General features: G+C 37.0%; 1 protein-coding gene across 6 annotated transcripts in view; it reads left to right on the top strand.

Annotated features, from left to right (window-relative positions):
• Positions 1 to 17,447, top strand: part of SRPK2 (SRSF protein kinase 2) — a 133,392-nt gene that overhangs the window by 101,187 nt on the left and 14,758 nt on the right. For all 6 annotated transcript variants that reach the window (XM_065743641.1, XM_065743637.1, XM_065743638.1 and 3 more), the window contains 7 exons: positions 3,664 to 3,770; positions 8,298 to 8,463; positions 10,378 to 10,403; positions 11,779 to 12,025; positions 12,599 to 13,087; positions 17,138 to 17,238; positions 17,338 to 17,445. In XM_065743641.1, the coding sequence (XP_065599713.1) occupies positions 3,664 to 3,770; positions 8,298 to 8,463; positions 10,378 to 10,403; positions 11,779 to 12,025; positions 12,599 to 13,087; positions 17,138 to 17,238; positions 17,338 to 17,445 (1,244 nt within the window). The remainder of the gene's footprint in view (positions 1 to 3,663; positions 3,771 to 8,297; positions 8,464 to 10,377; positions 10,404 to 11,778; positions 12,026 to 12,598; positions 13,088 to 17,137; positions 17,239 to 17,337; positions 17,446 to 17,447) is intronic.

Below are 17,447 nucleotides of genomic sequence, written 5' to 3' on the forward strand. Positions count from 1 at the left end.
GTTGAAAAGCAATTAGTTATTTTTAGAAATCAGAGATTTTAACTTGCTATTTTCATTGTAAAACAGTAATATGACATAGAGAATAAGAATGTATACCTATGTGTAGGGATAATTCTTATTGGTTTAATGGTGTAGTTTCTTGGTAAAATTCTTATATTATTGATGAGGTACACATGTCTTAAAGGTAAAAGCCATTTCTGAAGAAGATTATGAAGAGTAAATGTTAATAATAGTGTTTTGTAAGCATATCCAGCTATAGCGTTTATGTTGACAGAGCCAAAGGAGGCTGTGCATTGGTGAAAAATAAGGACACTGGTAGCTTTGCATTAGCTGATAAAAACTGGATGGCTGACAGTGATTTATTCTATTCCAGAATTACCTTCGTGCTGAAAATTCTGGCAGTTCAGAAGTTGTTTTATATGAAAGGCAAATGTCGTGGAATACTGGCAGGGAAAGGTCCCAGTCAACCAGCCAGATATGTCACAGTGCAAGTATGATAGCAAGTATCTTCTGTTATAAGTTGTCTTGTGAACAATTTGTGCATTCTGAGTAGGGTGACTTATTTGATTTGGCTTGATTGGTTATTTGACGAAGTCTTTTTGGTCTCTTAGGAGAAAAAAAAAAACAACTTTGGTGCAGGTTCTTTTGGAAAGAGCAGGTAACTGCTTTTAACATTTTGCTGCTACTGGATTCCATTAATAATAATAAAAGGTTATTTGAGTGCTGTGATAGTGTTTTTGAGTCGAACAGGCTGAAAGACAAACAACATTTCATGCTGTGTTGTTTCTGGCGTCCTTTGGGGAAATAACTAAATATCTGTTCTTTGACTGTAAATTAAAACAACATATGCTTTGCAGATGTTTGATTGTTGGTTACAGAATACCTTTAAAAGAAAGACAGGGAAGAGGTGAGTGCATCCTTTAGATGGCCAACACCAAAATATGTCGTGGAGCTTCCAAACAGGGAAGCTTGTCAAGAGCTGCGTGGCACAGGGCTGTGAATATGCAGAGCCATTGGCCTGGGCAGCGTGTCTGGAAACAATCCTCTTCTCCTAGGAGCTCTAAGACATGTTTATATACTTGTGGATTTTAACAACATATGCTATGCTACACTAGACTGATAAATTTTTTAAGAATACAACAATAATATATTTTGTATTCAGGAAATAATGATTTCTGAACTTGGGCACTGTAATGTTTTCAGTAAGTGTAGATTATTAATTTTATTTGTACTAGATGTTTATTAGAACCTGAATATATGATTGAACATTTTTAATAAGAGGTTCTGATAATCACATAATATAACAGTGTTTAGAGAGACAAGTGAGAAAATAAAGGAGGAAATGATCGTGTATTACAATAATTCTGTGATCTTGTAGTTGTAATACATTTATCTCCAACGAATATATAGCACTAATTAGATGCCATAGGGCCTAAATGCTGCTGACACAGAAGCATCTGAAATACGTCCAGAAGTGCTGGTACCAGAGTTTTGTCAGTTGTTTTAACTAGTCTTTAAACTTTATCAGATTTCTAAATAATTCTGGCATTTGATGCTGTGGGATGATCCCAGCACTTGCAAGGCTGGATTCCTGATAATTAGTGCACAGCTTTCCTCACTGCTGTCTTTGTGGACACACTGCCTCGCAGTTAACATTCTTCAGGTCATGACAGTGAATCAGGCAACAGTCACATTTTCACATAATTACAGTAAACACTGAGCTTTCTGCCTGTCTTTCCTCCATCCCACTTGCCTCAGTACTGAGTGGCCTTGGGTTTATCAGAATCCTCATGGCAAAATGCTGCAACCTTTGTCATGTAGATACTGCTCCTCCTGTAGCTCTCCCCCTCTTTGCTTGCCTCTGCCATTCTTCCTTGTATCTTCTTTCTCTGTATCCTCTCCTTCCTTGCCTCTCAGCTATTCAGTTCCCAGCATCCCTTCCTATTCTGGTTAATGGCAAGGCGCAGCACCCTAGTATGTGCAAGGAATGGCAGGAATCTGCACTGGACAGTCTGCTGCAGCAGTGGTCTGAAGGACTGTGGGTGGGTGCCCTAAATTTCATTTCTTAATGCTGCAGTGTCTTGCCTTTCTGAAATCTGTGTTGCTGTCTTTCTGTAACATTGCAACTTCATTGTGTGGGCTAAAATAAGCCCTGGAGAGCTAATGTGCTCTGTCTTCTCTGATGACCGTGTGCTGTACTAATGACTGCTGTTCATTGGATGCTTGTATGGTAAACAAGGATGTTTCTTTCTGAATTGAACAGAGTTTTATAATATTTTGAGTAGACTGATTAATATGATTTGGGAATTTCTGTTCATTATCCCTCCTAATACAGGAGTTGAGGAACATCAAGTTAGATAAGCAGGTAGTGGCAATCGGAATAGTACAGTTCTTCTCCAAGTGCTTTAACCAGTCTTAGGACATTTTATCTTTCAGTCTAATTCCAGTTTAGGGTTGTAGATTATAAAACTTCACATAGCTGTATTCAGATAGGTAGGTGCTTGAGAAGAATGTAAATGGTAGAGCCATAGACAAGGCAAGTATCATTTTCACTCAAGACGGTGACACTAAGATCAGCATCATCATCAAGGTACTAGGTATTAAAACTTTAATCAGGTAAGATTTCTCCCCTAACAGAGTGGTTGGTTCCCTGTGGATGGTCTCTGAGATAGAGGGGATCTAATTTCCACCTACTGAGATTTTTCTTAAGTAACCTTTGATTTGTTCATTTTCTGTCATTTGTATTACATTATTCTGTGCAAGGTTATAGTATTGTGTAGTTATGGTTTTAACATTCTTTCTGGTTTCCAGCAATGTTAAGGTTATTCTCAGAGCAAACGTACCTGAAGATAAAGTTGGATAATTAGATTATATAATTTCCTGCTATTTACCATTAGTTGTAATATTAGAATATTTTCTCAAGAAGGAAATAGTCTACCCAGATGTATGAAACATAAAATTTCTAACTCAGGAGGTCCCTGAACTGTAAATCCCTGGAAGTAACTATGTCTTGTTCTCTTCCTATACTCCCCATCTGCTATTGGAAAGATCCTGAGTCAAATTAAATTTCTGGCGTTGTTGTTTTCGCATATTGCTTTTTCTTTTGCTTCTGAGTTCTTTGGTGATTGCCATTATTCTTTGCAGTTAAAACTCCAGGTGATAACAGATCCATTCTCTTACTACTTCAGTCTTTATTTTCAAGTGTTTCTCAATTGAGCCTAATCAGAAAGATGTTTAGAATAGTCCATTTTCTAAAACACTGTAGCTGTAGTCTGCTGTTGTTAAAAGGTCCTTTTAAAATTTATTAGAAATCAGAGATGATAGGACAAATTAGTACTTTGAAACGTTTCAAAGAAAGCAAAAATCAATTAGTTATTTAGCTATTTAATTATTCGCCCTAATGCTGTTTTTACCTTTAGAGATAAAAGACAAGAATTGCACCAGTAAAATGTTTTATTTTAAATTGGTCTGCATTGGGGCACAGTTCATTTTCCTGTTTATATGTCATTGAAATGTAGTTACAAAGCATAAACTGTGTTTGGTCAGTTCAGGGGGAGCTGTACTCTTACACAGTGGTGATTGCTTTAGTCAATAGGCAAACAAATGTTTGTGGTTCATCTTATTAACACGTTTATTTGGAAGTTATCCTTAACTAAGTCCCAGATGTTTGTATGGTCTTTGAAGTACTTGGACACCATCTCCTAAAATGGATAATCAAATCCAATTATCAAGGCCTTCCCATCCGTTGTGTAAAAAGTATAATTCGACAGGTAAGATTTGCTAATATTTTAATTTTTCCTCCATTGGTAACATTTTCAAGGTTGTAATGGTGATATTTCAGTTAAATTCTTACTAATTATGATCTCAGATAAGATTATTTTGTTGGTAACCCCAGGGAATTGGGGGGTTTGTAAGAACCTGTTCTTGGGTAGCCTGCATTTCTGCATACTGTATTATTTTTATCCAAATGCCCCACTGATAAGGGAGTTTTCAGTGCTGCATTAGCAAAGACAAGGTGAAACAATGCATCTTTTTCATAGATTATTTGTATTCAATTGCAGTTTTGCTTAACCAAACCATCAGCATGATATGCTTCTTAATAAGCTTATCTGTCTCTGAAAAAAAACCACCTGATTCTAAAAGAAAAAACTGTTATTTGGAAATTGTTACTTATCTGTATTTAAGTTCCTGTAGAGTCAGAGACCTAACCAGATGAAACCAGGACAACTCATAGGGAAATGTTCTCTCAAAATGTGTTCTCTTGCTGTACTGTGAAAACGAAATTGTCGATCTATTTTTCAGAGAGAAATATTGCCTCAACACAACAAAAATCATGTATAGCTCAGTGATTTTGTATACACTATTAATCCATGTGCAACTAATGCTTAACCAATAAATAAATGTTCTCAGATTGTCACCTAAGTAATTTGTATTGTCTTTCAGCAACAATACCTTTGTTGTATCAATAACTGCCTATTGAAGTAGTTATTTTCTTTGAAATCTTGATTGTGTGTCATCAGATGAAACTCAGCCTGTCAGCTTTTTAAACACAATTAACTGAATACTCAGAAGCTGCTGATAGCGAGTGGTTGAAATTCTAGGTCCATTAATTTCTGTACAGCCAGGTGGCTCAGATACCCAAAATAAGAAGCTGTACTAATGCAGTGCTTCAGCTGAACAGAGCTGTCTGCTGTGGAACGTGAGTATGTGTATTTGTATTAGTAGGTGTCTATAAATACCCACGGTTTCCCATAAGCACTGTCGTTTTTTTGTTGGGAATGTTTTCAGTTTGGTTGCACCATTGTCCTGGAGGTTGGCCAAAGTATGGGAATTTACAGTGTACTTTCTTTATACACTGACTTTAGCAACAAACCGATTTTTTGGAGCTCCCTGCTGTGATTTACTCTTACCTATGTTACAATGGCTATTTGCAGAAACAGAGTGTAAACCAGTCCACAGAATGGATCCAAGTTAAAAACAGTCTCTTTTTGGAAAGAAGCCAGGAACTTCTGAACACAGCTTCACAGTGGCTTTGCCTGTAACCTTTCAAAGGAGAACTTTGTAGTGGGGTCTGCAGGGATGATAGCCAAAACCCAGTGAGAAGTGGGGTTAGCAGGAAGCTGCCTTAAAAATGGAATTATATGGGAAGCTCTCCATTTTTCCTCAGGTAGTCAGGCTGGGGACGTGTTTGGAGTGGCTTTATACAAATGCATACTGCATGGGCAACGATGAGATGGGAACTAGAAATCTGTCACAGTTGCACAGCTGCTCTGGTGGAAATTTTCTAGAGAGTGGTATGGAAAGTTTCTTGGCATGGGATGAGCCATGTCTTATTAGCAAGGGGATGGGTCGGAGGTGCACCCTGCTGTACTTGCTGTACTTGGTATTATGAAGAGATGTAACAAAAAGCAATGCACATGAGTTGCAAAAAGATAAATTCTCATGTATTAGGAAGAAATTCTTGGCAGTGAGGGTGATCAGGCACTGCAGTAAGTTGTCTTCAGTGTTATGCAGCCTGAATCTTAGGATGCACTTGGAAGCAAGGTGAATCTGATCTGAAGTTAGATCCAACTTTAAAGCAGACATTGCTTAGGCATGATGGAGAAGTTTTGAGTAATATGTTCTCCTTCCAGATGAAATCAGAAAACTTGTGCCATGTGTATTCTAAAAACTTATTTATGAAACTTGAATATGAAACAATTCAGTTACTGCAGTGGTGCTCAGGAAAATTAATTGTTTTGTTTCAGAAAGCATTACAGCTGAATGCTATAATGAAAAAGAATTTTTTATATTATGATTGGGAATTTTTTTCCTTTTTTTTTTTTAGTGTTTTTGAGCATTGGGGCAAAATTAAGGTTTAGTTTAAAATGCAGCTGAGAGCTGAGTTTCTCAATAAGAAATTTAATTTCAATTTTAAGTAGTACCTTCCCTTGGGGCAGAATTATATGAAATGTCATGCAAGAGATGCCTTTGTAGAATTGAAAAAGGGCTGTTGCCACAGTTTCTTTCGTGTAATGAAAGTGGAAGTATAAATTTATTTAATTCTAGAATCCTTATTTTGAGTTCTAAAATACATAGATAGCATGATAGCATTGGTCTGTTCAAAAAGAATGGTGTTCTGAAACTGCATCTATTGTGTATTTCAGCAATAAAAATTTTCACTTGGCTTTTCACCTGTGGTGTAGGAAATAGTCTGTTTAATGTGTCAGTGTGATGGAGCTCCCTGATTGGAAAAGAAAGAAAAGGGATTCTTAATTAGATACTGCAAATGATGGTGGTGCTTCTAGATGTGAAACTAACCACGTGACTTTTACAAGGGAGAAAATACAGTTTGGTAATTTACATTTGTAATAATATGAACTGTTCTCATTTTTCAGTCTCAATACATTGTACACATAATTTTTTTTTCAGTTGTGAAATAAATAAAAACTAAAACTGTTTTCCTCTTTTCCATCATCTCAGACTATGATGCAAAAAATGTACACGTAGAATTCATTTTATAACTGGTATGGTGGCGGAATATACTTGCAGTTTATAGGATAAAGCAGTTTGATCCACAGTTTAGATTTGGTAAGAGTGTTCTTTGTCATAAAATTCTGGCAGTAAGGTCCTTATGGTAAGGCATGGGACTGCTGGTGATTTTAGAAAATAATCTGTTTTCTCTTTTTCTAAAAAATAACACTCAGACAAAATGAAAGATAAAGCTGTCCCCCTAAAACTGTTAGTGGAAATCTAGTTTTGCATTAATGACATTTCCGTGTGTCATGGTGGAACAGATACCTTTTCTTCTGAATGTGCCTTTCTGTGTGCTCCAGAATTTTTATCTCGGCCTCCGAGTTTATACATATTTGATAGTTATTGTCATCTATAGTGATGGGAGGAAGAGGTTATTGAGATCAGTCTTGGTGTTGCTATTGCTAAGGGTGTCTTGTCTAGATTTTTCAGCTGCTAACCAGCAGCCCATCTTTCTTTAACTTTTCTCGGTTTGAAATGCACTGTATGTTGATTGATTTGGCAAGTACTCAAGCATATGTTGGATTTGCAAGGAAAATCTGGGTAATTAAGAACATAGCAGCTTTGAGATGCACCGTTTGCACTGATGCTGAGCCTTACTCAAGTGAACGTGCAGTTTTTACATAGAAAGCTTTTCAGAAGGTTGCTGTTTAAAGCTAGCTCCAGAACAGGAGAAGACAGAGAAGAGCACTTGAGATATTTCTAGCACGCATTACTCTGAGTGTAAACATCAAACACACAACTGCACTTCTCTTCTCTGAGCTCACAGGCACGCAGGATGGACATGCCAGTCTGGTAATAGCTCAGGACTCTGTGGTGGGCTGATGTCTTTGTGTTTGATGCACCTACTTCAAACCAACGTGCTTTGTTTTTAAGGCTCACTCTTACCAGTTATGTCTTCATGGATCCTCAGAGCATGGCCATTAGCCTTGCACTAGTTTGTTTCTGAAATACCTAGAATGGCACAGTGTTCCTGGAGCTGAAGCTCAGGAGTCTAGAAGTGTATTTCTTGCTGTAGAACATTCTATAAAAATTGAAAGAAGTCTTTTAAATGGGGTTACCTAGGTTTCTGTTTCTTTGTTTTTCTTGCTGTTTTTACAGTAGCTATGAAGCTTACTATAGCAATAGTTTGTTATTTACCCCTTTCATTACCTTGTACTAATTGATAGCTGTAATTGACATTCCACAGGTCATGCCTAAGTCTGACCTGAAGTACTACTAAAATCACGCTGGCTGTTGTATTTCTGTGCTAGTCAGAATCAGAGAAAGCTTTTTCATTATGTTTTTATTTTAGTACCAGAAGACATTTTTAAGAATTTGGATACGCAAGTTTCATATGATCTTGCAGAATTCAGGCTGCAGAGAATATGAAAGACTAGAGGAAAAATACAAGTAACAAATACAGGTGGACAACTCCTCATGTGACATCTTGATCATATTAAAACCTGAATGACTATTGCAATTGTAAGGAAAATTATAGTTAGCATTTCAACCAGTGTTTTTCTTCTTGCCTTCGTTCTCAAAGGAAGATCTGTCAAGTTTTTTTACATGTGTGCAGATCAGCTGAAGAATGGCTGGGAAGTGGAAGTCTGAGATCAGGTTGCTGTCATTAAAACAATTCACACTGCCAGTGTCTAACTTATCAATGTCACTAGAAATGGGTTTATAAGTACATTAGTCCACGTATGGACTGTGAACAATAGGTTGAACTTCTTAAACACAGTTAGCTTGCTCTGGCTAACAGAAAACAAAAATAAATTGAAAAAAAATCCTTTTTCAATTAGGTTCTTCAAGGTCTAGATTATCTACACAGCAAGTGCAAGATCATTCATACGGATATTAAGCCAGAAAACATTCTGATGTGTGTGGACGATGCCTACGTTCGTAGAATGGCTGCTGAAGCTACTGAGTGGCAGAAGGCTGGTGCTCCTCCTCCTTCTGGCTCAGCAGGTATGATAGTATGTTTAAATGCCATGTAGTCAACTTTTATCTGTAAGTTAATGCTAACAATATTTTGTTTAATGAGTAGTAACATTTTAAATCATCACATGTAAAAAAAAGTATGTCCACTGAACACTTATTGAAAGCTAAAAAGGAATGCTTTTTTCTCAGTTTTTCATGTTCAGGTTTTTGGAGTCTTTGATTTATTGGAACACAGTCCCACCCTGCAAGCTGTAATGACTTGCATCTTTAATACTGGTAGTAATTAATAGTCATATCTAACTTCTGTGTCTAGTTCTATGACGATATCATCAGCGTTCATTTGAAATTATCTGTCTTCTCACCACTTATAACTTATTCTCAAGAGGTAGTGACAAGTGGTGCAGTCCATAGTTTTTTATTCTTGAGAACAGCACTTACTGTACCTGACTGAACACGTGTTAAGCCCTTCTTCCCAGCACTGTGTGTGAAATGCTTTGTTAAACTTCCCAGGAACTTAGATGGGAACTGTGCGTTGTATGTTTAGCTGAGAGGAACCAAAGTGAAGGAGCTCACAGCTATTGGTGAAGACAAGCCAGAAGGAAATACAGCTCTTTGAGAGATTTTTAATGCATGGTTACTATTTTATTTTGTAGTCCAAAATATCAGCTACAGGCAGAGGAGAAATTATAGCATTTGAAGATTCTGTACTGTTATAAAAAATACACATTATGGATTAAAATCATAGAGTTATTGTAAAAATATCTGCTGTATTATGAGCAATTATTGTGGTCCAAACCATAAATATTTCTGTGGTACCATGTTATTTTCAGAATCTTTACGTTTCCTAAAGCTCTTTCTTTTCAACATCATTTTTTGGACTTGGTCTATGAATGTGATTTTTTTTTCGGTGAGCTAACAATAACTGTGCTTTTTCACAATATTATATATGTTGACATGCAAAACCTTATAAATAGTTAGTATATTGTGTTAGATTTTACATAATGGGTAATGGAATACAACTAAAGGCTGTATGTTGCCTGTGCAGGAAGCAGCCCTGCCGTTGCTTCTAACATTAAAACAAACGTTCTGTTAAGGGATATATTGATGGGATTCTTACCACACTTTTTTGTTGTCAACTTGTAATTAAATATATGGCATTCCACACAGGAACTGAAGGTCTGTTTTTGTTACAGCATTTCAAGAATAGGTTCTGCTTAATTGCATTTTTAGAGGCGATGATACTCATTAAGAACCTTTGAGAAAACACTGCCCTTTGAGGGATACAAATGCAGTTTTCTGCACCTGTGGTGATGGTGTTTTGATGTGTGGCTTTTATGTTTTTTGTTGTTGTTACTGTTCTGTGCATTTTCACAGTGACTCTTGTAATTGCACCGAGCCGATCACTGATGGTATCTGTCTGAGATGCATAGGAAGAGGAATATGCTGGAGGTGCTTTCTCTGTGCTCTAGTGCTTTTTGTCATAGGCACTTCTTCATGCCTGCATTTCTATCAGAGTACTCTGCTTCAGAAGGAAGGAAGAGTGAATATTTGACTTTTCCATTCAGTCCAGCACAACAGTCATCTATGTTAATGCTGCCTCAATTGTTTAAAATCTGTCTGCATCTGATTAGTCAGCTGACTGCATACATTTCATCTGCGACGTCTCTAAAGTCAGCTAATGCTTTCTGTCCACTCACAACTGTTTTGGAGTTCTCTGTCTGACTTTGATCAACTCTCTACTGCCACAACAGAGGACAGAAGTTAATGCTAACTCCTTCCAATTCCAGATGGTCTAATGGAGACATCAAATGATTTCAGGCAGGAGGCATGTGTAAAGAGTTAAAACTCTGGCTAAAAATAAGATTTTAAATCACTGCTTTGTAATTTGTAGAGTTGTTCTTGTAAAAATGTATATTGAAAATTGTATTTTTTTCTTTTCAGTGAGTACAGCTCCACAGCAAAAGCCTGTAAGTATTGTTATGTAATTCATATCAACTTCGTTACTTTCTGTGTTTCTAAGGATATTATTAATTATTAAATTTCTTGTCGTATTGACACTTTTCTAAAGCATCCATTGAATGACACTTTTATGTTTCAGAGGACATCTTTCTTTTAGAGTTTGGCCTGACTAATTTTAAAGGCAGTATTTCTCTGATAGCAATTCTCACAGAAATACTATAGCTATGTCAAAGGTTAAGCATTGCCATTGCCATTTCTCATGGAATAACCCATTCATTTTATATGCACCAAATATCATGAGTTGCAGATAGCTTTAAGACTTCAATGCCTTAATCAGCAAGGCCTAAAAAGATCTAGCTTTTTTCATGAGGTCTTCACTATATTTTTGCTCTGTGCTTTGAGCAAAGAACTTCTGGTAGCAGAGCTGTTTAGTAGTTGAACCTACTTTCTGTGTTCAAAATCTATATAATTTAAGTAAGCATACAACATGTATGAAAGTTACAATGAAAGGTTTGATAATGACTGTCATGTAGCTTGTTTTGAAGATGATGGAATTTATGGACAAACCTTTGAGAAAAGAATATTTCTCATTGTTCCTTGTGCTTCATTTTTTAATTGTATGAGCATGTCTTATTGTGGTAACTGAACAATGAATGAAAATTGGGTAAAGCTACTTTACCTACTAGTAAAATTAGAAGTCAGAATTCAATTAAAATATACTAGATTGTTTCAGTCTCGCAAGAATCTTTTTTTTTCTTTTGTTGCTATACCTGGATTTTTAAAATATTATGTAAAATGCAAAACATTTAACAATCACCATCTGTTCTTTGTGATTCATATGTTTTGGACCAGAAATAATAAAATTGCTTTCTTTTCACAGGGAAATAACTGAACAGAAAATTCTTTTGTATTTTCAGTCTTTATGGATTTCTTGTGTGATTTTTCTCAGCATATTTTTGATGAGCATTACCTGCGTCATATAGAGAGAGAAATGGTGTATATAGTTTATACATAGATAAATATATAGGATATCCAAACACCATCCACATACAATAGTATTATCTGCTGATCTAGATTAAATTTATTGTTCTAGTTAAGGTTTTAAGAATTTTATAGTGTCATCATAGCTGTATTTCGTTCTTGGGTCTAATACATATCAATGCAAAAGCAGGTACAACTATCTAAGATTTCGTGTTTTATTTGCCACACGTAACCCTAGGTTGTACTTCGTTTGAAGTCAAATGGAAACAACAATACATTAGTTATATTAATTACTACCTGGTATTTGCAAATAAAAAGGAGCCTACTGCATGTTTTTAGTGGAAGATGCCTTGAGGACAATTGTTCAGCATTTTGTTTTGTTTGTTTTTATTATTATTTCAGGTTGGGAAAATATCCAAAAACAAAAAGAAAAAGCTGAAGAAAAAACAGAAGAGGCAAGCAGAGCTGTTAGAAAAACGCCTGCAGGAAATAGAAGAACTAGAGCGAGAAGCTGAAAGGAAAAAAATAGAAGAAAATGTAACCTCAGCTGTACCATCAAATGAGCAAGAAGATGAGTACCACCCAGAGGTGAAACTAAAAACAGCTGATCTTGAGGAGGTCGTAGATGAAGAACCTGGAAATGATGATGGTTAGTGTCATCTGCTTTTATTGAACTTGAATCTACTGTTGCAGAAGGAAAAGTAATTGCAGCTTATTCACAAAAACATTTTGTGTTGAAATTCTTTTTTAACTTATGTTTGGAGCATAGTTGTTGAGGTCCAACTTCTTTCTAGTTTCTGCTGTTTTCTTACATACTCTTTATCGTTTTGATAGAAATGTAATTTTTTTTTTAATTTATCTATAAATATTCCTACCTCTATGGTGAGTCCCTGTTTGACATTGATTGAGTTAAAGATTTGTAGTTCTTACTTTCAAAACCATTTAAAGATTACATGCACAGCATTCTTACCTTCTGCACTGTTTCCTCAGTTACATCCTGAACCACTTCCCATTGCTTTTCTTTTCCTCAGCAGCCCTGTTAGTTCCTTTTCTTGCTCTTAATTCAAATTTTAATGTTTCTGCATGTTCTGGTGATACTCAGTGTTTCCTAGTGTGCTGTGTTGGAAGTCAGGTACTTACTGAAGAGTTGATTTGTGAATGTTTAGTTTTAAGATGGTGTGTTGATGTGTGATCTAACATGTTGCTCATCAAAATTTTTCAGGTGAAGCAGAAGATCAGGATGAAAAAGAAGACACAGAGAAAGAAAACACTGAAAAAGATGATGACGTTGAGCAGGAACTTGTCAGCAATGACCCTACAGACCCTAAGTGGATAGAATCTCCTAAAACAAATGGTCACATTGTGAATGGCCCATTTCTATTGGAACAGCAGATTGAAGATGAAGATGATGAAGAGGAAGAATGTCCAAATCCAGAGGAATATAATCTCGATGAGCCAAATGCAAAAAGTGATTACTCTTATAGCAGCTCTTACGAACAGTTTAATGGGGAATTGCCAAATGGACGTCATAAAATTCCTGAGTCACAGTTCTCTGAGTTCTCAGCTTCAGTGTTCTCTGGGGCTCTAGAGTCTGTAGCTTGTGGTTCTGCTGTTTCTGAAGGATCAACTGTAACAGAAAGAGAGGAGAGCAGCCCATCTCATGACAGGAGCAGAACGGTTTCAGCTTCAAGCACTGGGGATTTGCCAAAAAGTAAGTATTGTTCTTGTTGGCATGTGCCGTCCACGCCTGAAGTCTCTGAGTTGTAGGTGATATCTTATTGTAGAATGAGTGCTGGAGTTAAACCTTATGGATATGTTTTATCTCTGTTCAGTGATGTTTGTATGCAAATGCCGTGTTTGGGTTTTTTTTTCGCTTGAAAATTCAGTTCCAAGCCTATGGAGTAGGCTGTCAGATACCTTTTCAGTAGCATGAAAGCATCTTTCAGAAATAAAGGGAGGTCTCTATTACACCATTTCCTTTACTTTGATTGAGCAGTAGAACTGGAACTTCGAGATGTTATCTTTTCTTCATATTCATCTGAAGTTTTAAATGATTTTACTTTTTTGAGTTTGCACCAAACTTGCTCATGTGCTGACCTGCTCCCTGCTTGGCTCTCAAGAGCGCGCCCTGTAAAGATGGTGCCCATGTGCCACGCTCTGCAGACTGCTCCTCTGCATTGTGCAGATTGCTCCCAAATCCTTGCTGTCATAGGCACTGCCCAGACCTGGGCATAAAGCGGGATACGAGGTCAGATTAGTCATGGCTAGGACTGTGTCACAGCTGCAACCCACTACTGAGAACCATTTTGTCATTGCTCGCTGATTTAATCTTCTTGGCTTTATCTGCAGTAAACATTCTACTCACTGAATGTTACTTCATCTGAATGCAAAATCTCAATCATGATTCTTTTAAATTTACTGTTTCATCTTAGAGGAGTTTAGGCAAAAAAGGCAAAGGTGATGTATAGGAATGAAGAGGAGACTTTTCAGTAATTTTGGCCCCAAAACATTCTGGTTCATTTTGACCTCCTATGACCAAATCAAGGAAAAGCAAATCTGTTAGTTTGTAATGATTTTATGAAATGTAAGATAAAGAATTGTTTGAATTAATGTAAGTCTTTCACCTAGTACCATCAGCATTGATTATGTTAAAAAAAAAAAGAGAGGATCAAATGAGTAGAATAGAAAGACAGTGATTATGTTAAAAAACAGCTGTAATAGTGTCCTTAAGGGTAATGGCTGTGCTAAGCATGTAAGTAAATTAGGTGCTTATTTCATACATTTCAATCTGAGAGTTTGCTCACTGCAACTTGGAACGCAAAACAAAGCAATCTCGTTCTGCTTAAATCAATCTACTGTCTTAAAATTTAAGAGGAAAGCAAAACTGTCATTTTTCTTTCTGCTTTAGAACTTGTTTTAAAGTGTATTAAATAAGCTACTGCTGTAACCAACAGGTCATCTGCACAGGAAAGAGAAGGAAGGTGATATATGCAAGTCAGTTTAATTCACATATTGCAGTGCCAGAGGTGTTGTGAGATTATTTAAACTGGCTTCCTTTTAACAGCAGGATTTTTGCCATTGAATTAAATAGCTCCAGAGTATTAGCCATAGGTTTTATTTTTAGAATCATTGTCTAGATTAGCAATATATATTTCAACTTCAACAAGGAAAATTCTGAGAGACTAAATCTGACAGCCAACAGAAGAAAACAAGGTAGGGCAGGAGAAAATCAGAAAGCCTGCATGAACATTGTACTAGATGAAGCTACTAAATTTAAACAGCTGTATCGAAAAATACAGTAGAGTGTATTTTTAGACTTTGGAAGAGTGTTTCACAGTTTATTGTAGAGTTTACCATAAGGTAATCTGCAAATAGGTAAGGAATATGCAATAAAATGCAGTTGAATTTCTGCGAAATGTCAACATTCAAGGTAGTGAGTCTTTCAGTCCATCTTCTTATACTCTGCACAGCACAGAGCAGGACAAGCCCTGCCCTCACCTGCTGGCAGTGCTGGGCCTGATGCTCCCCAGGATACATTTGGCCCTTTGGGTTGCCAGGGCACACTGCTGCCTCATGTTCAACTTGCCATCAGCCAGAACCCCTTCTTCCATTTCACTGCTAGCAATGTACAGGCAGAAAGCCTCTCCTGCTGTTCTCCTGGAGTGATGTGTAAAATCCTAGTGCTTCCAGAGAGTAAAGCTGGTACTGTCATCAAGAGAGCAGCTTATCTCCACAGCTGGAGAGACAAACGTGCTTCATTCCTCCTTGGTGTTACCTCATCAAAAGCAATATACTATCCTTGCATGCAAAGAAAGTAGAATCACTGTAAATTGAGCCATAGCTCACCTCTTCCTCAGAAGGAGGAAAGGCTTAATGTTGTTCATCTTAATGGCACCAATCATGGGTTTAAACAGCAATAAGTCCTCATGACTTTCCTCCTTATTCTATGTTTGAATGTTTACTAAGTACATTGTCATGGTGTGACTGTGAGAAGAGGAGGTGCTATTTCTCAGTTTTGGAGAGCTAGGACACACAGAAGCGAAAATTAGAAATGCTCATTAAGTTTGTGCTCAGGTTGAGTACCATAGGGTGCTTTTTAAGAGTACTTGCTAAAAGGTATGCTCTTTTTGACTTCACAGTTAGTTGTGAATTATCATTGTTTGTCAGAATCAGAAACTGAGGTGTCTCATTCACGTCTCAGAAAATACAGGGAACAAATTCATGGAGTTTGTGAGAAAAACATGAAGGTGTGGGCATTTGCCTGCTGCCTTTGTCTGTTCTCTGTGTTAAAGGGAGGTTGCAGAACGCTCTTTTCTAATGTCATACTCAGATGTCTTACTAATGAGGCCTTTTTTTCTCTCTTCATTCACCTGCTCTATTTACTGCAGTCCTTCACCTTCAACAAGATGCATGGGAAGGATTTATTTCAACAAAATCAAGGCTACTGAACTGACTCTTGTTATTTCATGAATAATGTATGGGATTATATTAAAAAAAAAAAATGGACTGTAGTATCCTGCATGGCCTTAAGGGAGGACTTTTTAAGTAGTTCCTGTCTTTTCAGGGCTGGAATGCAACCATAATACTCTCTCAGTGAATTTTACTTTTATGCTCTATGTCAGTGCTTTTTTTGAACTTTAGTCTTGCACTCAATTACAGCTCTTTAAGAGGACTGTTTTCTTAAGGTCACTGCCTGTTCTGTCTTCTGCCATGTAGTGTTTTCTTTTCTTCCCTGGTAAGTTCTGACATTTTCCTTTCCACACGGTTACTTCAGTGCTCTGATTGCCCGTCTGCACTTGCTGTCCCAGTTGTTCAAGATCTGTATCTCATCTCCGTCATTCCTAACTCATCCTGCTAGACTTCCCCTCTTTTTCCTCCTTGTCTCATGTATAATGTATTTTCTTCTTCTAATATACTTATGCAAGTTTAATTGATCATTACATCCCCATTGGATTCCCAGATGCCTTTCAGGTCTACTATCTCTTTCATATCTCACCATCAGTTTTTGGTTGAGGTTTTTATAGCTCTGAGACGAAGAAACTGATGGTCCCTCTGATGCTGTCTTACTTGTGATACTTGGTTCTCTCTTGCACATTTAAGGATACCTGCTTTCTTTCCCACACATACTAGGAGTCAGCAGGTGGTATGTCAAAACAAAACAAAGGATGCAGGAGTCCTCAGCCATTGTGTGTCAGAATCTCCAGCGTCTCCGGAGCCTATAAAGACTGTGGGATTAATTGGATCCCAGCTTCGCAAATTTACTTTGAATCATGTTCAGTGCAAATAGATCCTTCAGAGAACTTTGATTTAAGGTTGAATTATCTGTGAAATTGGTAGCAGTCCCCTGGGCTCTTAAATTAACCAGATTTTGATCATTCCTTTTCCCACTGGGGCAGATATAATAACAAAAACAATGGCAACAACAAAAAACAGCAGCCAAACCCTATGTGTCTATAACCAGGAATGGAAGTGATGGATTCATTTTCTCAACCAAACGGTTCAGAGTATGTCTTTCATGTGAAGTTTCTAACATACTTTGTCATGGAAACAAGCTCCATTTTTACTGAGGAGCTCCCACAGGTATTTTAATAGTAGTTGTATGGCATTTTTTTTTAATGCACTTGAAATGTGTAAGGATATTTAGAAGTCAAGGTAGGAAATCCGGTTTATGTTGCTTTAATTTCTCCTAACATTCAGCAAAATTGCTTATAGAGAATGAGTGGCATGTTCAAAATACTCTTCTGCCTTTTGTTTGTGTTAGCAAAAACTCGTGCTGCTGATTTACTGGTGAATCCACTGGACCCAAGAAATGCAGATAAAATTAGAGTTAAAATTGCTGACCTGGGAAATGCCTGCTGGGTGGTAAGTGTAACTACATAATTCAACTATCTAGCCTTCATGATTTAGAGCAGGCCTTTTTATTGCTCAATTTTGCCATTGATGTGATTCTTTCTGTTCTAGCATAAGCACTTCACAGAAGACATCCAGACGAGGCAATATAGGTCCATAGAGGTTTTAATAGGAGCTGGTTACAGCACACCTGCTGATATCTGGAGTACGGCATGTATGGT

Source organism: Cyrtonyx montezumae, unplaced genomic scaffold, assembly GCF_038088225.1.
Source record: "Cyrtonyx montezumae isolate F1298 unplaced genomic scaffold, pur_monq_1.0 scaffold_3, whole genome shotgun sequence".
NCBI classification, from domain to species: Eukaryota; Metazoa; Chordata; class Aves; order Galliformes; family Odontophoridae; genus Cyrtonyx; species Cyrtonyx montezumae.